Here is a 27,384-nt window from a genome sequence, read left to right as displayed (position 1 = left end):
ATTTTATTTGATCTCTCCCCTTCGAGAACATGTGTGCGTGGTTTTAACGCGTAAATCTCTGTCTCTGTGTTTCTGTCTCTGTCTCTGTCTGTCTGTCTGTCAGCCTGTCTGTCTGTCAGCCTGTCTGTCTGTCAGCCTGTCTGTCTGTCTGCCTGTTTGTCTGTCTGTCTCTGTCTCTCTCTCTCTCTGTCTGTCTGTCTCTCTCTGTCTCTGTCTGTCTGTGTCTGTCTGTGTGTCTGTCTGTCTGTCTGTCTCTCTCTCTGTCTCTCTCTGTCTCTCTGTCTCTCTGTCTCTCTCTGTCTCTCTCTCTCTCCCCCCCCCCCCTTTTGCGAACTTGTGTGCGTGGTTTTAACGCGTAAATCAAATCAGAGTTAAGAGAAGAAAAGAGACAGGTAAGGCGCGGTAGATAAAGACGTCATATAGAGACGATCAGAATGCGGGGAAGAAAGAGAGGGCTGAACGTGATCAAAAGGCAGATTGATAAACAAGACAGTAAACATTAGAATGAAAGCGAATTTAGTGGCGTGTTCACGGCAAAACTGACACCATCTTTGGCTGAGAGGGATGACAATGAGAGCGAAAGGCAGTCCGGCCAGCTCAGCACGGTCCTGATAATGCCCGCTTGTTTAGCGCACGGCGCCGCCCAGACCCGCTCAATACACGCTATTAGAAGCAGTAAGAAATCACCGCCCTGGACGCTATCTCCTCATCTCTCCAATGCCTGTTATTGGAAGGCAACATGAGAGCCTTGATGCTTTGAGGCAAAAAATATAGCATTTAGTGATATATCTGTCATACGCTGGTGCTAAAGCCAAACCAGATGCTGCTCGGTATGTGCTTCTTATGAAGACTGAACGATCTCCCAAGATGCGACTGATGGCTGGCTTCAGGGAACTGCAGTGGTTTTTTGTTGTTGTTGTTGTTGTTGTTGTCCTTCTTCTTTTACTTCTTGTTCACGTGTGCATGTCCAGATCTATAACAAGCGGTATCTTAGTGGGGACAGTATTTTGCAGTTTAACCTTGGTTCTCACACGGAAAGACCAGTTTCTTGATTACCAATGTCTCTCCTCTTCAAGAGGTCTCCGTCTGTATCACTTTCTCACGCTGATCCTTTACGAAAATGACCACTGCGGAATGCTGAACGCTCGGAAGGAAATTGTATGAGATGACTGAATCGTACCTGGCCAATTTCAAACCGCCACAGCAATAATATGACCAATTTTCAAAGCCTTTAGCAGGATGGCCGTGGTCTGTGAAGTCTAGAGGTCGTACTTTTTGTTGATGCATGTTTCACGTCAAAGGCACGAGAACGAAGACATTCACCTTTGCGAATCCTGGCCTTTGTGCGAGAGTTTTATCAGGGCTTGAACGAATCCGTGTTGTGTTGCCTGTGGACACTAGCCGCCTGAAAATAGAGACGGGGCTCTTGTGTTCAAGTGGCAAGGTACAGTGATGTAGATGTCCCGGGCGCTGCTACGTGTTCTGGTCTCTATATGTCTAGCCTTGTCTCTAGAAGCCCTTCTGCTTGTGATACCTTATCGTCCCAGACAAGGGGCCTAGCTCGCAACTTTGTTTGCTGTAGGAACCCCTGTGTAGGCTATTTTTCAGGCATTGTTGTTTTTATATCCCGAGCTTTCTTTCTTACTCATGTGTGTGAGTTTGGTTTTGGGCTCAGTTTCGAGAAATACCTTTATATGTTGTGACCTTCCACTTCCTTCAAACTCAGTGGCACTGCCTGTTTGCAGGAGTTCTGCTGTTGTACAAAATAAAAGCTACCTACGCGCGAGCGCGCGTGTATACATGTTTGTGTGTGTGTGTGCGGTGTGTGTGTGTGTGTGAGAGAGAGAGTGTGTGTGTGTGAGATAGCGAGAGAGCGAGAGAGAGAGATTATGTGTGAGAGAGACGGAGAGAGTGTGTGTGGTGTGTGTGTGTGTGTGTGTGTGTTCACGCATAACGATATGTGCGGGCGGCATGCGCGCGAGTAAAGTTCGATGTCAGTCGTCAGCTCCTAATCGTCTACCACTACTGTCTTTCAACGAAAAAAAGTTTGTGATCTTTGTTTTCTGATAAGATATGTCTTTGCCAGGGCCTCATTTTCAGTACACAGGCCTGTTGTAGATAGCCGGCAGATAAAGCGCCCGGTGCAAAAAGCGCGCAGAGAAATGCCTGTTCCTGCTTTCTAGACTGCTGTGCGGCAGATTGAGAAGGGAGATAACTGCAGCCAACATAGGGGCAGACAGGAAGTAGAAAGGCACGAAAGAGACGCAAAGTCGGCAGGGTTTGAGCAGTTGACAAATGGGCGAGTTTTGTATAATTTGAGGGGGGAATTTACGGCGCCGTGTGTCGCTGGCCACATACTTAACAGGCTGTGGCGAGCGAGGTGTGCGCTGGCGAGAGATACCACTACACCGCTGGCTTCTGGCCAAAGAAGTATGATCGTCATGGGTAAATCAGGCTTTTTATGCGTTCTATGGACATAAGGTGCACAGGTATGCGTCGATGTGCAACGTTGTGCTGTCTTTCAAGATGTTTCAGTAAAGGTTCTGTCTACATATCTCTTCCTCTTAGCTCCCTAACCATAACCCATATCTTCTTCTGGTCCTTTCCCTCCTCCCCTCGTCTTTTAGTGTCAAAACACAGTTCCAGTTCTAATTTGTTCAACTCTCTGTTTAGTGGATTCCATGTTCATCGATCATTTTCATGTTTACCTCTAACTGAACACAAGTTTCAATGAAAAGTACCAGGATTTGATGCTTTTTCATAGTCTAAGATTTCTCATGCTCTTGTCGGGGTATGCGGAGTTTGTATTGATAACATAACACAGATTGAAGGGGTCGTACCAAATCAGTGTTGGTGAAGGGGCGTATGTCACAGTTGCCTTGTTGGGGAATAGGTGAACAGAATCGACCACGGTCTCTTGGGATTCGGGTCACCCCCTGGCAAGGGGTGCCAGTCGGTCTTCTCAAGCCTTTTGCCCAGCCAAGGTTCTGCAGGGCCCGCAAGTGGCCTTTGGACCTGTCCGAGCCTTGGGCACTGTCCATCCTTATCTGTCAGGTTGGCGGCGCTCACTGGCTGCCTGCTTGTCCCGGCCACTGGACAACGAGGCCGCCGTTTTCCTTCCTTACTCTCCTCTGATGGATAGGGGTGTCACACCGCAAGGGCGGAGGGATTTGCTTGCTGCCATTACCGAAAGGATACTGGTGCTCTAACTAGTGCTGAGACTGTGCAGTCTTAAAAGGCTGGCAAATATGCTGGAAACTTTTGTTCTCCGGCTCTAGCTCTGTGGTTCATGTTCAAGTCTATGAAGGTTGCATGTATTCCACACACATCAAAGTACAACTTACTGTCATAATAATCGAACACTACTTGGAGTTACCCGAACATAAATCGACGAGAATGGAAATCCCCTCAGCTTCAACATTTTGCAACGTTATTAACTGAATGTGCGATAAGGCTGTGACACTGAAACAGAACCAACACCAACCACAGTCTTTGCCCTGCCTCATGGAGCGATGACGCGTGAAATGGATGACCGTCCGCTAATTCTGACAGCCCCGCTGTGGTGACTGTTAGTCACTGAGTTAAAACTCAGTGCTGTTAGTCAACCGCCAGCAAATGATCTGACCGTGTAGGGGGCACTGATTGTCTTGGATGATGAGCCCCCCAGATGCCGAGTGTAGTGGGTGATTGCGGCCAATAACAGGGTGCTGGAGAGTGTTTGCGGTCTAGTCCGATGAGGGCTGAAGGTCTCAGTGCTCGTAATGACTGTTGTGGGAGTATTGATACCAAAGTAAGAGAGAGGAGAGAGGAGGTGGGGGCGGGGGTGGAAGGGGGGGGGGAGAGAAGGGGTGGAATTACTTTGGGAGAGAAAAGTATATGTTTATCAATGACGTCATTATTTTCCCATGACATGCCGTGGAGGGGATGGGGGGGGGGGGGGGGGGGCAACAGATTAGGATATTCGTCACCGAATTTTTAATTCCTTTAGTAATTTTAGTAAGATTCATGAGCAATTCGGTCACTGCATGTTAAGTCGTGCCTGTGTTTAAAACCCCATTTTTTCGTCGTTGAATCTACAGGGCACACGAAATGATTCCAACCTACAGCCAGTAATTCTGACCTTTAGGCAACTAGAAGAAACACATCTTTAAAAGCAGATAATATTCACAAAACTCTGGTTATTCATATTATATTATTAGACAGATGTATAGTGCTTTTTTTGCTGGAAGATGGATTTAATGACCAAATTTTTGAATTATGTAGAGATGCAATGGCTTAATGTACCACAGAAGCTGGCCTCTATTAAAGAGACCTGATCGGAGAATCTAAACATGATATTGCTATGATCTGTGATTGTTTTGTTTAGGAATAGCAAAGAAGTTATTCTGAACTCGTTGACGAACGCCTTCATTGATCTGTAAATTGACATACATTTAATGTGATCCCTGGCTTATGTGCCGTACTTTGTCTTTTTCAAACGATAGGATTGAAGACGTTTAAGAGTTGTTTTTCAATTAAACTCACAGTTTCAGATAGGTTGCCACATTCTTATTTTCAGTACTACCTTGCTTGACAGCAGGGCGTTGAGAGCCTTAATCTAGACCCTTTAATAATGATGCGGTCATAAAGGTTGTATTCTTGTCATAGGAGGCAAGCGACGACAAGTAAAGATGAACTGGTTTGTTTGTTTGTTTGTTTGCTTAACGCCCAGCCGACCACGAAGGGCCATATCAGGGCGGTGCTGCTTTGACATATAACGTGCGCCACACACAAGACAGAAGTCGCAGCACAGGCTTCATGTCTCACCCAGTCACATTATTCTGACACCGGACCAACCAGTCCTAGCACTAACCCCATAATGCCAGACGCCAGGCGGAGCAGCCACTAGATTGCCAATTTTAAAGTCTTAGGTATGACCCGGCCGGGGTTCGAACCCACGACCTCCCGATCACGGGGCGGACGCCTTACCACTAGGCCAACCGTGCCGGTAGATGAACTGGTATTACGAAACACACAAAAAGGAGACTAGTATCTAGAACAAGAATAGATAAAACCGTATTATGCAACACAAGATGAAAATAATAATGAATGAAGTGGTGACAGTTCTTATTTAGGAACGAATCAAATTTCAGCGGGAATTATCAAGGTAAAGAAGTGTTTTTCGTTGCACAAATGAGCGCTTATCATCCAAATGTTCAGCGGATAGACTCGTATCTTATTCCACAAAAGGAGAGCGATATGAAGTTATCTTCATTCTGGGCAAATACTCCAAAAGCTTCTTTAACTTATCTTCCCCTCATTTCCTGTTTTAATGTTTTATGGAAAACCTACTGGCGTCAACACGCATGATGAATCGTTGTTGATACGAGCCAAAGCTGAAAAATGTTGGCAGTGTCGCACACGAGTCTATGTTCTCTATCTGGCGAGTTAAAGAAGAAGATATATGGCGTTTCAAAATGATTCATGTAGATGGTTATCTTGCCTTTGGAACCATTTGTTACTGACATACCAGTACCGGCGAGTGTTGATAAACACGGCTGTAAACGGACTCTCCTCGTATTTGCTTTTTTCCTTTCCGTGATGGAAATGTTTTTGATGAGTCAGAGTGTCTCTGTCGTGAATACAAGCTACTTAGATGAAGAGATAGGTTTTGTTCAAAACCTTGAAGAAGAGGTCGGAATAATGGTCAGATTGCGAGATAAGTACTTTTGGGAATTACATTTTCTTTTCAACTACACTGTTTTCAGACTACACTACACATTGTTAATTCCAACTCAGATTTTCCTGTCAAGAGAAAGTAGTGAGTGCAAAGTTTTGACAGGAAAACAAGCAATACATTCTGTCGCAAAGAGAAGTATCGTTTGAAATAGAGAGAAACAGCCAAACAGGAAAGTAACGTGTCACGTTACAAGCAGGAAAGTAACGTGTCACGTTACAAACAGGAAACTTTTGTGGAATGAAAATGCCATAAGTAATTTGCTCTCTTAGCAATATAGTCTCTCTAACCTATCTATTTCGAGTAAATGAAGTGGATATTTCCCGTTCTGCTAACACACAACATTATAGAAGGTGCCCTTCTAACAGCATTTTCTCCACGAACGAACACAGAGAATACAGTTGAGACGCAGCGCTGACCTAACCTAATGTCAGATGAGAGAGAAGTATATTCAACTAAGCTAAAAATTGTAATCTTGTGCTAGCACACACTCCCAGTGGAAGCCCACTAACAGGTGTAAAATGCCTTCGCTGATCAGTTTGCTCTTTTAGCAGCATTTCCTTTGCCCCTTGTTCGCCCTAAATGGAATGAAGGGGATAGAGGTGGGGCTTTGAGTCGATGTTTCCCGACGTCAGATAAGACAGAGCGGCGTGTCGGCTCTGGTCTACAATGACAATTAGCAGGGGGAGCAGAAGGCGAGCGAATCGCCAGGCGATTACCCTGAACGGCTGTCTCCTCCTGCAGCCTGGGATTAAGAGATTTCGGGGTTATTGATTGGTATGCCGCTTTTGTTTGTACCGCTCACTGCTTCACTTTTGGGTTGAAGGCTCAGTGGATTTAGCAGGAACTGAGAAACTCGTTATCCTTTGTTTCCACCCTTTCCCCCATCCTCCTCCTTTGTCCTTCCTCTGGTATGTGTTGCTTTCTTTACCTGTATTGTCTTGGCCCTCCCTCTGCCTTCTTTTTCTCGATTTGTTTTCTCTCGTTTCTTTTCGTAATTGTCATTTCCGTCTTTATTCCTTCCGGCTCTACTCTATTTACAAACAAAGGTATGAATATTATATTTCTGATCTTCTGTGAGCACTCTCTTCTACATATTCGTCGTCAACGCATGATGCAAAAAAAACACAGAAAGATATAACATTGGAAACAACAACAAAAACAACAACGACAAAAGTGCAATCAGGATGCAAACGAAGATAAGAAAAGGGCGCGCACTGCAGCTTCATGTATGTATTCTGTCGACTGATGATGCGGGAGACGCATAGCGCTGAGAGGGCCCTGTATGCCCGTGACCCGAGACCAACCTGCTCCAGTGCTGATATCCATCTGAGGACTTGAAAGTCGTGCATCCATTGCCATCAAAGGCTCAGCATCGTCATAGATGTCCGCGGATCGAGATGAAAAGCCAGTCAAAGGTTTTTCACGCTTCGGCGACATCTCTGATACTCTCGTCATTGGATGCCAGTTTTTGTCCAGAGACACGAGCATTAAGAGCCGTTATCAGAAATCTATACATGTAATTGGGTTTCTTCGGGTTAAGAGTCTTTATCAAAAATCTATATATGTGTGATTGCCTTTTACTATAGTTCACTCATATTTGGGAGAGTTTTATCAGGATGACGCCAATGGAGGTACTGACAAAAGTAGATATACAACGATGGTACTTTTGATATTAATGCCCTGATGTGGCGTCGATTCGGGTCAAAAAGTTGTTCTTTATCAAAGGTTGTTTTGCACTACCGCTTTAGCCTTTGACCGACGAAGTCAGTCGCGTTCACTGATGCAAACAGGTTTGATCCTTTTAGGTAAGAAGTAGCTGTGTGCGTGTTGTCAATACAGTCATTTTTCCGAGGTCGCAATGTGGTTACGACTCAAGAGTCATGGTTCATTAGAGCTGTAGTAAAATAGTCCTCTTTGGTACCACCTCGCTTTTAGCCGACTAATTGAGTACTTTTTCATCTCTCTCAACTGAGGATGTTTTCTGCTGAGTCAATTTGCTTCACGATCAGTCATTGCCCTTTTTTGATTCAATCATGATTATCTTTTCTTTTAAGGAGCATGGCTTCAAACGACTGAACTATGTGACCTTTTACCTGGTACCCCCCCCCCCCCCCCCCAATGCATATATATTAAAAAATCAGAAGCGTAACATCAGTAGCGGTCATCAAGAACAGTGGAGGAGACGATGAAATGTCTGATTAGCTCGTTCACAAGGAACTCCAGCCAGAATTGAAGTTATGATTGCATGATCAGTGATAGCAACTTAAAAAGTGTCATCTGTTTCGCCTCTGGGAAAACGATGTACTCCTGTATCGCATTGTAATGACGAGTCGTAAAACTGGCGTTTAACCTGAGGGAAAAGCGAAGCCTTTAGAATGAATATAATGTTCTGACGCTTGATTGCTGTCTTGATCAGATAAAGATCTGCGAGACTCCTACACTTGGAACCTCCCATTCGTTTGTTTACTTTACAACGTCCCTTTTGACAAAAAGTGAATGACGTTTTATGAAGTACATTCTGTAAAATGACAGGAACCTAAAGTGACATCGGCAGTAAAAGCTAAAGACTTTATCACTACCACTTTATACATGCGAGCGGATGTGTAATTGAGCACACGACTTGCTGAATTAAGATGTTGGTCGACACAGTTACACACGAGTGAACGTGCTGGATAACATGCAATCTATGGGTGGGCTCTTACTACACACAGACTAATAATGTTAGACGTAGAAACACGCAGTTGTCTTCAATGTTGTTTTCTGTTTATTACACAAGTTTGTTTTTCACACTTATTGTGCTTTTCTTATTGTTATTGCTGAACTTGTTAACAATGATGCATGGTGGCGTTTGTTTGTTTGATATGCAAACACTCAGTATTAACTACCATTAGTCCTGACAATAGTGTCCATTTATCATCATATGTTAACACTCATTCTATTTGTTTTTCCACCTCTGTCCTAAACAGGTGATAATTTACAATAAATCGCAGGTCCTCCGAGAAATAAGCTGTCAATGTCACGATCAGTGTTATCTAGCTAGCACCAACTGCCAATATTCTTAATATTAAAGCTCATGTTGTGCACCGTCTTGTCTGTCCCCAACAGGAGATCCCTCCACCCGGATCGTACAACGTGCAGCAGTCGTACGAGAAGTCTCAAGCGCATCGAGAGGTGGCCAAGCCCCGCACAGACGCCGCCAACCGCAAGCACACCTCCTTCATGTCCGCCGCCACCAGGTTCGCGCCCGTCGGAGATAACGCCAATTATGCCGTGGACCCTGAGAACCCGGGTAAGTCCTTCTTCCTCACCAACAAATCATAAACAGAGAGACCGATGACGTTCCAAAATCAAGAATAATTAAACAAGAAAATGTAGTTCTTGGAACTTTTAAGCACAGAAAAAAAACGTGTTTTGCCTAGGATTAAACGTTACAATCACAAGCCTTCTTTTTACATTTAGTCAAGTTATGACTAAATGTTTTAACATCGAGGGGGGAATCGAGACGAGGGTCGTGGTGTATGTGCGTGTGTGCGTGTGTGTGTGTGTGTGTGTGTGTAGAGCGATTTAGACTAAACTACTGGACCGATCTTTATGAAATTTGACATGAGAGTTCCTGGGTATGAAATCCCCGAACGTTTTTTTCATTTTTTTGATAAATGTCTTTGATGACGTCATATCCGGCTTTTCGTGAAAGTTGAGGCGGCACTGTCACGCCCTCATTTTTCAACCAAATTGGTTGAAATTTTGGTCAAGTAATCTTCAACGAAGCCCGGACTTCGGTATTGCATTTCAGCTTGGTGGCTTAAAAATTAATTAATGACTTTGGTCATTAAAAATCTGAAAATTGTAAAAAAAAAATAAAAATTTATAAAACGATCCAAATTTACGTTCATCTTATTCTCCATCATTTGCTGATTCCAAAAAATATAAATATGTTATATTTGGATTAAAAACAAGCTCTGAAAATCAAATATATAAAAATTATTATCAATTTTTTTTTCCGAATTCAATTTAAAAACACTTTCATCCTATTCCTTGTCGGTTCCTGAATCCAAAAACATATAGATATGATATGTTTGGATTAAAAACACGCTCAGAAAGTTAAAACGAAGAGAGCTACAGAAAAGCGTGCTATCCTTCTTAGCGCAACGAATACCCCGCTCTTCTTGTCAATTCCACTGGCACTGCCTTTGCCACGGGCGGTGGAGTGACGATGCTACGAGTATACGGTCTTGCTGCGTTGCGTTGCGTTCAGTTTCATTCTGTGAGTTCGACAGCTACTTGACTAAATGTTGTATTTTCGCCTTACGCGACTTGTTAATTCTTCATCTTGCTTTTAGCTCTTCGTTTATTTGTTGGACGTTATTGGCTTGGGATGTGCAGTTTGTCGTTTGTTGTGCGGAGATGGAGCATTAATTTTGTAAGTGCGAAGATGATATCTGGAGCTAGAGTGATTGCTTTGAGCGTGGTGGTGGTGGTGGAGGTGGTGGTGGTGGTGGTGGTTTGGCGCTGGTGGTTGTGACTGGAGAGTCTGGTATGAGAATCCAACGACTGGTAAATGGAATATTTCTGATGATGATGATGATGATGATGATGATGATGATGATGATGATGATGATGATGATGATGATGATGACATTTTCCGAAAATAAACAGGACACCTTTCGCCAGATTCCTTGGTTTTGCGACAGCTTCTTCCAGACAGCAGGCAGTGACTTGTTACTAATCTTGTTTCTTCGTGATAAATTGAGTCAAGCATGCGAAACCTGTTTCTTTCTTTCTTTTTCATGGGCACAATTAAGCCTGCATATCTACTGCAGACGTGCATCTCCCAACGTATTTTGGGTTTGGGCTTCTTTCCCTCAGCCATTGACGCCTACGTAACGAAACATGTTCCAGACTCGTCGTATTTATGTTGTCTTTGATAAGCAGTTAGCTTTTGCAACATTGCACTTGTTTAAGCAAGAGAGTTAACAAGATAGCGTCGCATGCCAGTCCTTCGTTATTGCAGTTTGCACGAAGATTAAGGGTGAAGTTTCTCTGAAGTTTTTGATTGCATTTGGAACTACAAAGTCAATGAGTTGCATCACATAAGATGAATTTAATTAAGAGAGTGGGTGGGGTTGGGGGGGGGGGTGACGTGGCATGAGATAAGAGATAGCAAGAAACAACAAGTCGCGTAAGGCGAAATTACTACATTAGTCAAGCTGTGGAACTCACAGAATGAAACTGAACGCACTGCATTTTTTCACAATGACCATAGTCCGCCGCTCGTGCAAAAGGCAGTGAAATTGACGAGCCTGTTTAGCGCGGTAGTGGTTGCGCTGTGCTGAATAGCACGCTTTTCCGTCTGTACCTCTCTTAGTTTTAACTTTCTGAGCGTGTTTTTAATCCAAACATATCATAACTATATGGTTTTGGAATCAGAAACCGACAAGGAATAAGATGAAATTGTTTTTAAATCGATTTCGGAAATTATATTTTAATCATAACTTTTATATTTTTAATTTTTAGAGCTTGTTTTTAATCCGAATATGACATATTTATATGTTTTTTGGAATCAGAAAATGATGAAGAATAAGATGAACGTAATTTTTGATCGTTTTATAAAAAAATAATTTTAATTACAATTTTAAGATTTTTAATGACCAATGTCATTCATTAATTTTTAAGTCTCCAACCTGAAATGCAATACCAAAGTCCGGCCTTCGTCGAAAACTGCTTGGCCAAAATTTCAATCAATTTGATTGAAAAATGAGGGTGTGACAGTGCCGCCTCAACTTTTACAAAAAGCCGGATATGACGTCATCAAAGACATTTATCCAAAAAATTAAAAATAAATCTGGGGATATCATACCCAGGAACTCTCGTGTAAAATTTCATAAAGATCGGTCCAGTAGTTTAGTCTGAATCGCTCTACACACACACACACACACACACACACACACACACACACACACCACGACCCTCGTCTCGATTCCCCCTCTATGTAAAAACAGAGCGAAGCCGGAAACGAGGGGTTTAGAAAACGTTTATGACCCGAAGCTGTGTATTTGAAAAATTGCATGAAATCTTGCCTGTTTTAGGGAAGAACACACACACAAACATCTTGCCTCCCCTCGCATTAAGTGCGTCATTGGGGGCAAAAGTAGCTTACAAGGCGTCGCAGCAGTGGCAGTGGACAAAATCAACTTGAAACAACTGTCTGGGCTGTAGAGGAAGACTCACCATCCCGTTGAAATCACTTGACACTGTTCCAATTATTGGCCTATGTTCCTGCTATTTATTTCAACACGTAAAGGATGGCGGCAAGGGTGTGAAAAAGTGAAACCATTTTGATCATGATCACTAGTGAGGTGCTGAAACGATTTTATACGAAATACCTCACGAAGGCAGAATAAATGGCAAGCAGCTTTAAACAGAGTTCTTTCTACAGGGTCCGGTTTAGTTGGGATTTTTTTCAACCGTCGTGTTGTCTGTGACCTGAAAGTTCAAGTGTAAAGGGTTACGGGATGGCGTTGTGACAGGAATAGATAAAAGTATTGCGTAACACACAGAACGAACATTGCCCAGAGGTGCATGAATAAGAGAACGTTGGCGATTTGTTCGAAAAGCGAGAAAAGGAAAGAGAGAGGGATGGTGGCATTTAGATAAAAATGTAATGTCAGCTTGCCTGCATGTAGAAAAAAGCTGCCTTGAGCTTTGTTCTTTAAGAACTTCCAGCAGTCGTAAAGCCAATTACTTAGACTGTGGGAGAAGAAGTATACAAGACAGACAGGAGACGATGAGCTTTCCAGCCCTCAGATACCTACCTTCCCCAGGCCTTTTGATGTGGCCACTGTGTGCCATGTTCGTGTTCCGATGACACAACGGAGAGGTAAATGCTGTGGTGGAGCCTTGCTCCCCGCGGGCCCATTAGCAACATTCCCTGCCCTCAATAGCCTGCAAGACTTGGACGAGCCTGCAGAGTCGATTATTAATTGCCACCGTTGGTCCGCCGTGCTTTGATTAGAGATAGCTGATTAGTCTGTTTGATTATCTGCGGGTAGAAGGTAGACTTCAAGGGGTAGCTGCTTTTCTTTACCTGCGGATGTGTGGGATAATTAAGCCTAACGAACTCGCCCTGCGTGTATTCTACTTTTATGGGCTCGCCCGCTGGCTTGGAATTCCAAATTAAAACGTCAATGCAGATAGTGTCCTCTGCGTGTTGCCTTAGAGTTTAAAATTAGGTGTGATTGTTTAAAGGCCTCCCAAGAGATAAAAATTACGTAGCAAGCCCTGCAACCCTGTTACCTTATCAAACGTAGGTCTCCTAAGATGCCATCCTTTCCTATGTTCCTCTCATTCCTCCTCTGCCTCTAAACCTTTTCTGTTCTTTCTTCTTCTTTCATTGTCGTTTTTGGTTCTGGATTTCACAGCAAACGACAAAAACGCAGCTTTTATGTCCGTGTCCTGTCTTGCTTGTAGAATCAGCAAAGTCGAAGTGATTCTCTCGAAACTGTCCAACAGACCAAGACAAATGTGCTGACAATGTGTCCCTGACGTCATCTCTTCCACCCGAGTGAGAAGCAGGTCAGGGTAGGTTTGGGGGATGAGGGACGCAGGATGCAGTAGCGGGACCTAATCAGGGTGACAGGTTGACAGGCAACAGATAGCGTGAAGGGGAGGCCGACCTGCAAGCCGCTGTGCAGGAAATGAGTCTCAACTGTGTCACAGCCAGGCCGAAGCGAGCACAGGCGCCTTAGATAATCTGCTGGCTCGGACTGGTTTGGCCTCTGTAACATTGCCGACTCTGTCGAGATGAGCTGGTCCGCTTCTCGGCGTGGTGGGGGAGGGAGTTTTTCGCTATAGACGAGGGCTAATTGTACAACGTGGATCTTTTGCTGCATACTGAGTAGGAGAGGGTACAGGCCTATGAAGATTTGATGTTACGTCAGTTTTGCTTTTTGTTGTCTATCTGGGGCTAGAAATACGAATGCGAGGTAGAGTCAAGCATATGTGGCTTTTTAGTCGAAGTATTCGAAGGAAAGGTACATTGGTGTTTATTTTGTCAACCGGCAAAAGGATTCATTGTCTCAGACTCGGTCTGTGCTTGTTCTGGTCCCTTTTACACATGTACTATAGACGTTCTGGTTCACAAACACTGTGAAGTTCCAGAGTTGGTTCGTCTGATGGAACACAAAATGACTGTCCTGTAAATTTGGAGCCCCCCCCCCCCTCCCATTGTGAGGGAGCAAAAAGGGTAGAATGAACAGTTTCTGTCCTTGTCTCTTAAAGATGTCCTTGAAGAAATACATCGCTAAGATTTTGCATTAACAGTAATAGCGAAGATACTCGTGTTAGGTATACTTTGTATACTCGTGTATACCCAGTAGCCTTTTTTCTGCCGTTATATACACTCAATTCCGAAACCGCGAACCATTCAGCTTTTTTAAAAGCTAGTCCATACTCCTAACCTTTACACTCTTTGAAGTGTTGGAAATTGCCTGCGTCCCAGATCATGAGAAATGTTGAAAAAGTACTACTGCGTCGCGACGTCTCTTTCCCAAGGTCGTATTTCTTTTTGGCTCCCCTTCAGTTTTCTTTTTAGTGGAACGAGGTCGTTTCAATTGCGTCTGGTGGTCTGTCGGGTGTGGAAAATGAAGTCAGATTGTGTCAGGTTCCGGCCCGTGTCTGCCTGTGGGCTGCAGACTGGGGAACAAGGGCGGCGATTCGGGCACAGATCCATCATAGATAGACATTCCCGCTTCTTTCTCAAATCTCGACAGGCGCTTTCTCAGAGTCTGAGCTGGCGTCATTTCATCTGAACGCTTCATTGGACTCCGGCGAAGAACTCCAATTCGAGTCCATGTAGGTTCTTTCTTGCACACAATAATTATCAGTGAATCCTGAGTCTGAGAAGGGTTTACATCGGCATTCCAATGTCCATCTCCTCATCGAAAAGCTGTTTTTGTGGCTGTGCTTAGCTGTTATATGTGAAACCATCTAAATAAATCAAACATTAACACGTGCAGAGCTTTCAGTTTAAGCGGAGAAAAATACTGTTCAAGATTTGCTCTCAGCTCTGTTACATCTATTGACAGCATGTTGATTGATATGATTTCAGTTTATAGGCTACATGTTTATTATTCTGGATCCACGCTGTTGGTTTAGGCTGTTCGTGATCAGATGAAATATAATTATATTACGAACACTGAACGTTTTGCTAATGACCAAGTCCACTCACGTCCAGTCAGCTGCTGGAAAACCTCCGAGATTTATTGAGATCCGCACCATTCAGCGCCATTGAGTGGCCGCCGTTGTGTTTTCCAATAAGAGACACAGTTTATGATTGGACACCCATTCAGGACATTCCAGCTTCTGGTGAACGCGGAAAATTGGGATACATTGAGGGCCTCCTTCCCCCTTTCCTGTTGCACGCGGCCGGCAGAGGTTTTTAGCCTTGCTGGATCAAAGTTGGCCTCGGAATGGCAAGAATAAATTGCGCCTTTGAGATGGCGAAACTGGGTGTAATCATAAACAATTGTGCAAGGGGGCTAGCAGCAAAAGGGGGGTCTGATGAAGTGGAGGGCTGGTCAATGCTGGCTGTGAATTACCGCTCAGCGGGCTACCGCCTGGACTCCACAGGTCTTCCTCTTGATGGACACCCTGTCGTTCTGTGGTGAAAAGAAAAGAGGGGAGGGGAGGAGGCGTGAAATGGAAGATGAGTCACAGATCTCGACTCTTTGGGTCCAATGCCCTCTCAGTACTAGCAAGCTTGGTGTGCTGGATGGGGTGGCCTCTTTTCCCAATCCTCCTACATTTAATGCCAAGATCTAAAATAGAATTTTAAAAAGCACTGCTGTAGATCTAGAATTACTTCTAACGTATGTTGGGATGTTCTGAGTAGGCCTACAGAAGACAAGAGTGAAGTGATCGGTAGGAACCAGTGTTCCTACGACAGGGTGGTTGTCTGTCAACGTCAGTGTATGTTGGATGCTGCTAGGATTGACTTTGTTCAGTCGTCGTTTGTGAGCAGTGAGTGGTGACCTCTACTATATCCTTGCTCCTTTCATGAGGAAAAAAGAGGAGCCTGTCCATTCTCGGCATGCCTCTGCGAGCTCCCCTATTGTACAGATGTCAGACTGACCTCGATCTCAACTGAAATTGGGAGTCATTTCTACTATAACTGCTTCAAACTTAATCACCATCGCTACGACCCCCACCACTACAGTCGCAACACACAGCTCCTAGTTCGTCCAGTCTTGATGTTTATGAACACCCTTGCAAAGTGTTTACCCGGCTTACCTTAAATATCGGCATGCGCACCACCATCACCATCTCTGCTGCTGCCCTACCAAGGCTACCATCTGCACCACTCTCTTGATACTTGCAGTGGCACCCATAGGCAGTTACCACAACCTGCCTCCTCCCCCGCCATCTGTAATCTGTTCTATTTTCTTCTTTCTCGTTATCAGCAAATGCACAATAACAAGCTTATTTGTGGATTCCACCTTAGCCTACACCACCTTTTCATCTCTGTTACTGCTTCCGGTTCTGACGTCTATGGTAAAATTTATCCCGCTGGAAAAAAATGCACCCCGCCGCCATCACTACCATGTGTTCTTGCTATTACTATTCAAACCTGGAGACTAGACATGCCAATAAACGGCGTCGGCCCCTTACCACCCCGCCCCCCCCCCCCCCTCCCCTCCCCCTCCGTCTGTTAGTAGGTATCCATTTGGCATTAGTGTGGGCTTTGCTTTCAATAGGTTCCTAGAGTATGGCGGGTGTGTTGTTTTGGGTTATTAATTTTTTCTGCCTTCCTTTTTTGGTGTCGTGTTTTCTTTCACCTTTTAAAGTATCGAGATATACGTGACATGTATTTAGAACCAGAGCGCCCCCTGCAGGTGTTGTTGTCCTCCGACTTCCGCTGATTACAAATTTAGCTTCGGGCTTTGCTTATAATTGCTTTTTGTGCCTTTTGTTCTGACGCTGTCTTAATCCGATCATATCCGGCCCACGCTTGTGTCTTCTGCAATGGCAAAAGGTCAACACGTGATGTAAAGCTCATTGCCTGGATTAAAATCCATTGTTGCAGTCTTTATGATCTCAGAGGTTCCGCTGCTGGTGTGCTGTGTAGGGTGGCCTGATTTGGCTTTGATGAAACAATATATATCTTGCTTACCATTTTATTTTAATTTAATCTGGTTAATATGTTTAAATTTCGCTACTTCACCTCTCAAGACAATGTTGACAAAGTGACAATACTGGGCTTAAAATCGTGATTCTATTCCTCCCACAGTGCGAAATAAATTCATTCTGGGGGTTTATCTGTGTTGCGCTCTTACGGTTCTGTGCTGCTCTCTTCTCCTGGCATTCTACCCTTTTCTTCCGAACGTCTAGTCGCCGTCTATAACCGTTATGAAATGTTGCATGTCAACATGTCATTTCGTCGGCGCAACACATGTATCTGAATCACAACAAATGTGAAGTTCAGTATAAAAATGCATCCGCTTGGTGTTTTTTTTAATGTTTTTAGCTCGCTTAATTCCAGTGCCCATTCCATCCCGTTGTTGTGGCGTTTTAACACTCAGGGAATGAAGGAGTGGAAGAGAATAGACGACACGTGACTTTTAGCTGAAATTGGATTGGGGACAACTTTTTTCCTAGTGGTGCCAGCAGCGTGACCCGGCGTGCCCTTTCTCAGCCATTTCAGCGACACTGGGTAGTTGGAGATTTTTATTTGGGAAAGCGTTTTCTCGTTGGGCTGGGAAGAGGGGCTGTGGCGGGGTCAGGGGGCCGGGCGGCAGATTGCCTGTCTCTGGTCCTCTACACCACGGCCAGTCTGCTGCCGCCACTCCCCGGGCCTCTGGGGACAGCGCTTGGGAGGTGGGGGACACTTGGAGGACAGGAGAGGTGGTGGTGTTGGGAGTGGGGAGCGAGGCGACAGAGATAGAGACAGGGGGAAAACGGAGAAAGCCAGAGAAAAAACTGTGGGCGGAGTGCAGGGGATTCACAGAAACAGATAATGAGAGTCGATCAGGCAAATAGATAACAACAACAACACAAATGCAGGCTGCCGTCTCTTATGAACTCTTTCCTCATTTTGTTAAAAAGAAATAGAGATACCAAATTAAAGTTTGCACTGGAACTGATTTAATACCAGTCGTGTGGAAGACTGTGTTGTGGTGGACTTCATGCTACATGGATTTGCTCTTTCATTAGAGTGATGACGACCATCAGATTATGCAGATTCTGTCTGCTGATATCCTAATCTGTCGGGTGTCAACAAGGTTCTTGTCATCAGCGAGCTACCTTACGTCGTGAAATGCGGAAACATACAAAAGACAAATCTGTTGGCTAGTTCAAAATAGGATTATTTATATCTCATGTCATTTTAATCAAAACTTCCCCTCTGCCGGGGCTCAGGACTTCATTTGCTTCCAGGATACAAAAAGAGAAGTTAGGAGATCTTTCAACGGTGTCCCAAATACGACTTCAGCAGATGGTTTTCATATGCACTTCGAAACTTTGTCTGTCACAAACTTCATGCACAAGGAGGAGACCCACTGACAAACAGGCGTCGCGGAGCTCTTGTCTTTTCGTAGAGTACGAAGCTGTTGGCCTTGTTGGAAACATCGTGTGTCGATCCCACATCTTCTCTAATCTAACAGAGATTCTGTTGTGCTCAGAAGTACCAGCTCTAAACAATAATATATATGCGACCTCTTGGTCCGAAACAGCGAGGTCATTTCTGCGATTGTTGATCTAATCTTTCCATTTTCTTCCCGCACAAGTGAACTGGCCAATCAGTTCGGACTGCGCGAGCACCCAGTCAATCCAGGGAGATTCCTAGCCCCCAATATTTACCGTGGAGCCGTGTAAATCAGGAGGCAGCCCCCTCGCGCTTGTCATAGTGCCCTCGTATGATACGGCCATTTTCCGCGCCGCCTTCCACCGGAGGGGGCTTCTAGGAGCCTATTGGGGCGCCCCCTTCCTCTCTGGTGCCTGGTGTTATCATCGTTACATCTGCACTTTGGGAAAATTGAAACGCGCCGAATATGTGAGGGGCAGATTTTTGTGGGGGGTGCCCCGGCGCAGCTGATAGATGTAACTTAGAGACGTTGCCCGTACGATGGGGAGTGACAAGTGTGCCCACAGTTGCCCCGAATAACTTCTCTTTTAGCCTCCTCGCCCGCAACACAGTGGGAGCGTTGAGAGGGTTGAGTCACGCAATTAAGGAGAATGGCAAAGAAATGTTAAAAGCATAATCCGTCTCTCTGTCGTGGTGTGTTGTCTGCTCTGCGGTGTGAGTTGGATGGAATTCAGCCTCCTCTGGAGATCTTCGTGGTTATTTTTCGTTTTTCTTGCCTTTGTTCTTCTTCTTCTGCTGCTTTTTGAGTTGATGCAGTATTAGTGGATCGATGTTTAATGTGAGCTCCGTCAAGTTTCATGCACCTTTTGTAACATAGAAATGTACACACCCCAATATTGACGGCTTAAGAACAACCTCGCATACTTAAATTTCTTAATTGGTTTTTCACTTAAACAAAAACTTTTAAGTGACATGCAGGCAATTTCCCCCTTCTACCGGCCTGAGCCATCCTTATTTCCTCGAGTTGTCCCTATGCCACCGCTATGCCGCTCCACCTCTACCCTAACTGTGCGCTGCTCACAGTTTAATTTGGCCAAATTGGCCGATGGCCGCTTGATACAAGAAATATCATTGCTTTAATTTGCATTCAATCAGTTGGTTTTGCCTTGAAGAGCCGGGCAATTTCGTCCCGCTGGCCGGAACAGCGAGGCTGGTCAATTGTTGCGGCCGGTCCAGGACGGGGTGAACTGGAAAGTTTGGCTGCCCGAGACTGATTGTGGCGGCGTCCGTCTCGGCTGTAGGCTTGTGATTGCCGCGTCCATCCCGCGCCGTGGTCACTCCGCTCTTGATTGGGTCTGGCTGACGGCTCGACCAGGGACAGTGTAGCATCTCAGGCTGGACAGATGACCCAGCCCTTCTCTGCCCTAGAGACCGGAGCGTTGGCTCTCGCTGCCTCTCGGTCCCCTCCTTTTTCTGGTCAGTCGCTGCCGAAAGAGTTTTAGTCATCGGTCGAAACCGATTGTTTGGATGACGTTTTGAGTGAGCCTGCTTTGTATCGAGAATGCGTGAGCTTGTATCATGAAATTGAAAGGCCAATCGCCGATTGTTTCTTGGGAATACAGGCCCGCTTCAGTCTGGTAGGCTAATTCTGGGTCACCTTCATCAACGTTTCTGACAGCAACAGATATTCCGCAGGGCCAACTAAATGCTCATGTTCGATCATTTGGATAAAGAAAACAATAAAGCTGACATTCAAATTTCCTTTTAGAATTTCTCAGAGGTAGTATTTCTGTTTCGTTACAACAAGCGTGTCCCTAAGAAGGAAGAGTGTGTGTGTGTGTGTGTGTGTGTGTGTGTGTGTGTGTGTGTGTGTGTGTGTGTGTGTGTGTGTGTGTGTGTGTGAGTGTGTGTGTGTGTGTGTGTGTGTGTGTGTGTGTGTGTGTGTGTGTGTGTGTGTGTGTGTGTGTGTGTGTGTGAACACAACTATTTAATTGACGTGATTAGCAATAATCAGGTCGACAACCCTCCTCGATGCCTTGTATTTATGCAACAGCCGTTGGCGGCATCGTAATCCTGTAGTTCAATGTAAGGAACAAGAAAGCGAAAAAAACACCAGCAAGTAAAACCATGCTGATCGTCTATTCGCTTTTGCGCCTCTCTCTCTCTCTCTCTCTCTCTCTCTCTCTCTCTCTCTCTCTCTCTCTCTCTCTCTCTCTCTCTCTCTCTCTCTCTCTCTCTCTCTCTCTCTCTCTCTCTGATGGTGCAAATTGCCCCTATTTCCGGCGAATTTATGTTTATGATTTATTTCCATAAAGGTTCTTTAGTCTCTCTCTCTCATCCAGCAAAAGTGTGCTGATGATAGGAAGTGCTTCATTTGTCTCCTGTGGCACGGACGCGAAAGAGAAAGGAGTGCGAAGGGCGGGGATTATTTTCTCTCCATTCACTTAAGTTCTGGCTCTGCACTTCGTTTTATGCGTGTTCTTGCGCGCTTGCTTTGTTGTGATTGTTCTTAATGCTGTAAAAGCATTTCTTTGTTGAAAATGATGTCAGATTCCTCAACCCATTAATCTTCATTTCAGTATTGTTCACGCATTTTGGGAACGGATCTTGTAGTTATAGGGACGTGGATTTTTTACGAAATCACCCACAGTCTGTTGTGACTTCCGAGTATTGAATGAGTCGTTCAATCTTAATTTGTCTCGGTAATGTGTCCTGAGACAATTAACTAGTGCTTTAGACGCGTCAAACTGCACTCCTGCATCAGCTGCTAACTCAAGGTTTTTTTCACTAAAACTGTTAAGCGGGCTGACTGTACAAGTTTGCTTTTCCATTTGTCTGTATTTTGCTTTCAACTCAAAGTTGTAACACCATTTGTGGTGCAGTTGACCAAAATGTTAACACTGTGTGTGCGAGGTACCGGAAGAATGAAGTAAAAGTAAACTGAGTTTCCTCCAATGCGTCTTACATTTTGTTTAATTTTCTTTTGTTTTATTTTCATTTTGGTTTTTGGTTTTTAGTTTATGTTCGTTCGTTCGTTTGTGTGTTTATTGTTGCGTTTTCTTTTTGTTAATTAAAAAATAAAGATAAAACCTTGAGCTGTATTCATGTTTCGCATGTTAGCATTTGCCCTTACAAGGAGGAAAATCAGAGGATCTTGTGCGGCTATTTTATTTTCGCACTGGGGAGTAAGTCAGGTTTGCTTTTTGAGATTGGAGTTAACGTGGGACGCAATGCAACGAGGAGCAAGGCTATCTATCGGCGGCATTTTTCTGTTTGTGTGAAGTCATGCCATAAGCGAGGCGGGAAAGCAATTGCAGGTCGTAAGTCAAGACTTCCATCAGTGCACCGCCTTGCTGTGTGCAGAGTGCAGGCCTGCACACTTGTGCAACATAAATCTCTCTGATCCACCCTCGCACCCTGCTCTACCCTTTCACCGTCACGAGCATAAAGATGTCGCGTAGCGTTGATTTGGGGTGCTATAGATCTTACCTTTCTTTTTTGATTTCCAATTAAAACAAGTTGAAATCTGGAAAAGTAATTAACGTCATGGAATTTAGTTGCTCGTTCGAATGTGGTTGAGTATTTTCAAGTTGGTCTGGTATAAGTAGGAATGAAGGTGTGCACACTAAATTTTAGATTCCTACTAGTGCATTTAACAGGCGAGGAGGCCAGGGAAGCATGTCTCGACAGAGTTTAGACCTCTGCCTTTCTATCGTGTCGTCTTCAAAGGTTTTCCATCTCGAACATGTTTGGATAAAATTAAGTTTGGCGACCATTCTTCGGACGTATGTTGCCAAGTAAAAATTACTCTCACGCCAAACGTTATGCTGTGCATGGAATTTTCATTCGGCAGTCATTCCACCGAGGGCCTGTATTCCAGTGCAAGATCATGTGAGGTCAGGACAGGTGTTCCTGAACACGTGGCCTTTTTTGATGTCTGTATTGTTGAAAGCTCTGTTCTTCTGCTTCCGAAGGGTTCCTCCTTGGTGTTGATTATGAGTTGTTCTTCTTCTTCTGCGTTCGTGGGCTGAAACTCCCACGTACACTCGTGTTTTTTTTTGTGTGCACGAGTGGAATTTTACGTGTATGACCGTTTTTTACCCCGCCATTTAGGCAGCCATACGCCGTTTTCGGAGGAAGCATGCTGGGTATTTTCGTGTTTCTGTAACCCACCGAACTCTGACATGGATTACAGGATCTTTTTCGTGCGCACTTGGTCTTGTGCTTGCGTGTACACACGGGGGTGTTCGGACACCGAGGAGAGTCTGCACACAAAGTTGACTCTGAGAAATAAATCTCTCGCCGAACGTGGGGACGAACTCACGCTGACAGCGGCCAACTGGATACAAATCCAGCGCGCTACCGACTGAGCTACATCCCCGCCCATTATGAGTTGTTGATGCGATCGTTTTGACTGAGAGTTACCCTACATGTACCCTACAGAATTGCTGACTTGCTGGCTAAGAGGGGAACTGATTGCAAAATTACTTTTCCATTTCATGGGGACTTATCAAATCATCTATTGTGTAATGATTATGACATAATCCATAGTCCATTTGGACCATACCGCAGCCGCCTGGTCACAGTTGTTGTCCGTTTAACCTCAGATTGTATGATAGTGGTTGTGTGTTGTTGCAGGTCCGGGGACGTACGAAGCGAAGGCCACGCTGCATGACAAGGGCGGGCTGATGGTCACCAGAGACAAACGTTTCAGGTACACTGTGGAGGACAAGCCAGGGCCAGCCGCCTATGAGGTGAGGAAATACTGTCTAGCATCTTTGTATTCAACTTGGTTTTGCACACTGGGATATGCCACATGTATACATCATACGTCGTGTTTCGTCGTGTGTCTTTTGACACGGTCGCGATATAACCTTGAATGGTTGAAAACGACGTTAAACACCAAATAAAGAAAGAAAGAAAGAAAGTCTTTTGACATTTGTTTACTGCTCTTTTCTAGTGTCAAAACTTTATGTTCGATATTGTGCAGTGTTAGTCGTGTTATACTTATTCCTGTTTGGTTGTTTGTTTGTTTTGTATTATTAATTTGTTGTTTTGCCTGGTTGTTAGCTGATTTGTTTACAGATTGCCTTGCCATTTTTATTTTTAATTTGCTCACCTTGTCTGACTTCAACCATTTTCTGATGTCATTTATTTTTTCATATCGTATTTTGTGTTTCAGTAATAATAATACTACTACTAATAATAAATCACTTATCTATTGCGCAAGTCCCGATTCACAGCTCCAAGCGCTTTAGTAAAAATCAGTAGACATCGAGCAATTTATTTTCCTTGTCTCGTTTTTTGTGTCGGTACTTTTCTTTTTGTTCCTGTATTCTGGAAACAAATGAAATCGAGAGCACGACAATACACTTGACCTTTTCCAATGTAGTTCAGTACACAGATGTAAGTCGGTCGTCCGGCTTGGAATTCGAACAGCGCTTGACACTGTTTCCACTGCGGTGCCTCCCAGACAGTCCCTCCCAACAGTCTGGGGCTCTGCTGTTGATAAAGCAAAGACGTCTTGTGGAAGGACATGTGGAGATGAAGTCCATGTGCTGGGCAGGTTTACAGGGTGCAACAACTGTCCGTTGGAATCACATAACTGAGACATCTCACCCTTCTAGGCTTTCGCCTTGCAGACCTCTTTCTGTCCTGTTGTTCTGTGGATACTGAACTGTTCAGGTTCACGATTCCTTCCATGATTAAATAACAAAAGCAATACGGTGCAGAGAACACAAGGCAACGGTAAACACTGCTTAACGTATATAACCCATCCCCTTGACCCAGAAAGGCTGACAAGTAAATAAAACAAAGTTTACTTGAACGTACAAACTCATTATAACAAAAATAGCAGTGGCTTTTGATTATGAGGACTCCTTTGTTAATGTTCATATAAGTGAGGTAAATGATACATGCTGGACATAGAGAAGAACCTGTCTTTCAATACAAAGATGACGTCTCGATGATTTATGCATCAAGTCTTGGTTAAGGAAAGTAAGGTCGAAGCTCTCGCTTTCATCAGTTGTATTTAAAGAAAAGGCAAGTAGTGTTTCGAATGTCACGCTTCTTACGACGCGGACAACCAAATACATACGTACTCTAACATGGTGCAATGTGTTTTCCTTGTAGAATATAACAAGATTCCATGATACATTTTTTGTTTTTTAAAGCTGGTGTCACCTCTGTTTCTGTTTTGAGTGACACCAAGATAGATGCGTTTTGAAACCGTGTTCGTCGTTGTGCAAGGGAATAAAGCGGAGGTTCAAAATCCACGGCTTTGATTAGTGGTCAAACTTCTTGTAAGGGTGCATATTTTACACAAGTCCAATCCCCTTGAGCTCTCTTTTTGAAGTGGTTTAATAATAAGCTGTGACATTTCGCCAGCATCATCTCAGTTTTTCTGTTTCTGCTCACGGCCGTTTTGAAACATTGGCGCTTCGGTAGAATTCATATGCCTCGTCCCTCATAAAAAATGCTTTTCCTAATTTTTATGTATTTAAACTGCATGATCTAATTGAAACTGTGTTTTTGGAACTCGTTTACTTTGTTCTCATTTGGCTGCGTTCGTCAAAGAAGCATGTATTAATGTATTGGTTTGGAATATCTTGGATGCACCCTTGATCCTGTTATGCAGTTTACTTTTCACGGTGTCAATGGACTGTGATGGCGTTTATTTGTCCCACCATGTGGCGATATCGGCAGACATCAGTGGACGTCACCGGCTTTTATGGAGGTTTGATGAAGCGCACATCAACGTCATGAAGCAGGCGGTCGTTCCGGGCACGGGCAGCCTGAGGTCCAGCTGACGGCGGGGATTATTTATTGTCCGAAAACACCGACCTCTTGACCTCCGTCCTGTAGTCACCCGTCGCGCGGCCTTTATAGGGAGCTGTGTCGGGAGCTGGCCACGGGTCAGTTGTACAGCCAGAGATGGGGCGGCCAGATTAGTCCTCTCGTGCAGCCAGCAAGTTTGATATTTTGTCTGATGCAGTTTCCTGCACAGCCTCTGCATCTGTTCAGTTCTTCACACTGCTTCTGCTGCACCAGGGTCCGCTGCTGTGCTTCTATAAGCGATGGTCCACTCACCTCTGAGGTCTTGGTGCTTTTCTTCTTTGTCTTTTGTTCGACTGAGTCACTGTTGTTTCACTAAAGAACATCTCGCACAGTTCTGGAAAAACGCTGGTGGCATGGAAGTGTTTGTCTCATCGCTCGCCTGCGAGTCTGCACACCCTTAGCTGCTGATTTATGAGTTCTGAGTGACGGACGCACTGCTGTTGTTGCTGTTGCTCAGTGCTGTTGTTGTTGTTTCCGAGTCTTCTTCTTATGCTGCTAATGTGGCTTTCTTTACTTCAATGCCATTGTCTTGTTGCCATGTCTCGTGCTGCTTGTGGGAAGCGTGTTTGTGATTTTGAACGTTCATTGCCCTGTTGTATCCTTCACTTCCAGTCAGAATGGGATCTAGTTACATTTCAGAGGGTGGATATCCGCTTAAAAAACATCTTTTATTGCATTCATCCAGTCATTTTCGTGGAGATGTGTATGTTGCACTCACTAGAAACTTGTCCCCCGAAACAGCTGATCTAAGTATGCTGAAGCCCAGGTCATTACGACTGAAGCCTTTTCTCTTTAGGGCCTAGTATTGTGTAAATTGTACACATGTATCTGTGTCATGCTGATGCATATAACATTAGGTTGTGTTGGAATTCTTCTGATTGGTCTGTGAGTGTAATTCGACATAATACATTCCTCGTTGTCATGTCTTCAACTCTGGCTCACTTAGGTCAGGTTCCCTGTATACAACAAATAAACGAGCACCAAATGGAATTCACCAAAAAAAGAAGATAAAGAAATTGCAGTCAAACTTTGTTAAAAACGTAGCACTAAATCTGTACGATAGTAAGCAGGTGCGTTTTTTTTATTGTAGGAGATAGAAAGGATCTAGAAAGCGTGGAAGGGGGAAGCGACAGCTAAAAAGTGAAGCTGGTGGACTTTTTAGGAGAGGCTGCCATTAGCTGCAGTGTTCTTTCACCTGTCACGGTCACATCACGATAACACTTGTCTTATGGGGGCCAGTTATTTCAGTGTGCCTTTGTTTCTGTCTTTCTTCTTTGAGCTTATAAGTGTTTGTTGATTGCGCAGTGTGTGTTCGCCCGTGAAAATTGATGGCACTTCGGATAAACGAGAAAGGAAGATATACACACTCACTAAACAGAACGACTATAACGACGACTCTCTCTCTCTGTCTCTCTCTCTGTCTCTGTCTGTCTGTCTGTCTGTCTGTCTCTCTCTCTCTCTCTCTCTCTCTCTCTCTCTCTCTCTCTCTCTCTCTCTCTCTCAAAAGCACATACATCTACGTATAAAAATACGCACATGAACTTCAAGCACACGAAAATCTCAATTTAAGCACTCTGGTAATCTAATTTTGAACAAAGCAAAAGAATAAAAATCAATTTCCTCATCTCGCAGTGTGGCTGGTATAGCTTCGCATTTTAAGGATTTTTTTTAGAACGACAGGTCTGGAAAACTTTATGGCTGCAAGCAACAGTTGTTTCTGGCACTCAAAAAGATTGACTTAAATGGGTTAGATGAAACGCATGACTTGTTGGCTCTGACAGTATTCATTTCAAATTCAGTTTTTGAGCTCCTGTTCAGGGCGCCATTTCTTTTCTGGGTGTCTGCAATTTCATATCCCGCTGAAGAAGAGGTATTTTACATAAAACGGTGTCCGAAAGGTTTAACTGCGCACAAAATCCCTCAATGAGTAATTTGGATAATTTACCCCCTGAAATGTTGCATGCTCACAACTATTTCTTTTTATACAGACGAGCGCTCTTCCTTCTTCTGTGGACGGGAGTTGTAAAAATCTGTTACATTTAACTTTGTTCTCCCGTCTTATCAGAGCTACAAGAAGAAATTTTGGCGAATGCCCGGCCGGGCTGCTCAAGCCTCAACTACTGTGGTTGGATGATGGTTAGTTGCGAGCGGTCCTATTACAACAGATCGAGTAGTGCACCCGGGTCAGGGCCGGACTAGGCGAAGAGGAGGGGGGGGGGTTGCCAGTGGTGGCCCAGGGGGATGTTCCCCC

At 44.4% G+C, this 27,384-nt stretch overlaps 2 protein-coding genes across 7 annotated transcripts in view; both read left to right on the top strand.

Moving 5' to 3' along the window:
- LOC138955311 (netrin receptor UNC5C-like) overlaps positions 1-27,384 on the top strand; it is a 508,460-nt gene that overhangs the window by 53,466 nt on the left and 427,610 nt on the right. The window lies entirely within an intron of this gene.
- The window catches only part of LOC138959074 (sperm-tail PG-rich repeat-containing protein 2-like), a 99,028-nt gene that overhangs the window by 51,002 nt on the left and 20,642 nt on the right, over positions 1-27,384 (top strand). The window contains exons 10-11 of the mRNA XM_070330421.1: positions 8,825-9,008; positions 22,935-23,050. Coding sequence (XP_070186522.1) covers positions 8,825-9,008; positions 22,935-23,050 — 300 coding nt within the window. The remainder of the gene's footprint in view (positions 1-8,824; positions 9,009-22,934; positions 23,051-27,384) is intronic.

The sequence above is a fragment of the Littorina saxatilis genome, linkage group LG2 (assembly GCF_037325665.1).
Source record: "Littorina saxatilis isolate snail1 linkage group LG2, US_GU_Lsax_2.0, whole genome shotgun sequence".
NCBI lineage: Eukaryota > Metazoa > Mollusca > Gastropoda > Littorinimorpha > Littorinidae > Littorina > Littorina saxatilis.
The sequence above is the reverse complement of the archived record's forward strand: the minus strand, read 5'-3'. Positions and strand labels throughout refer to the sequence as shown.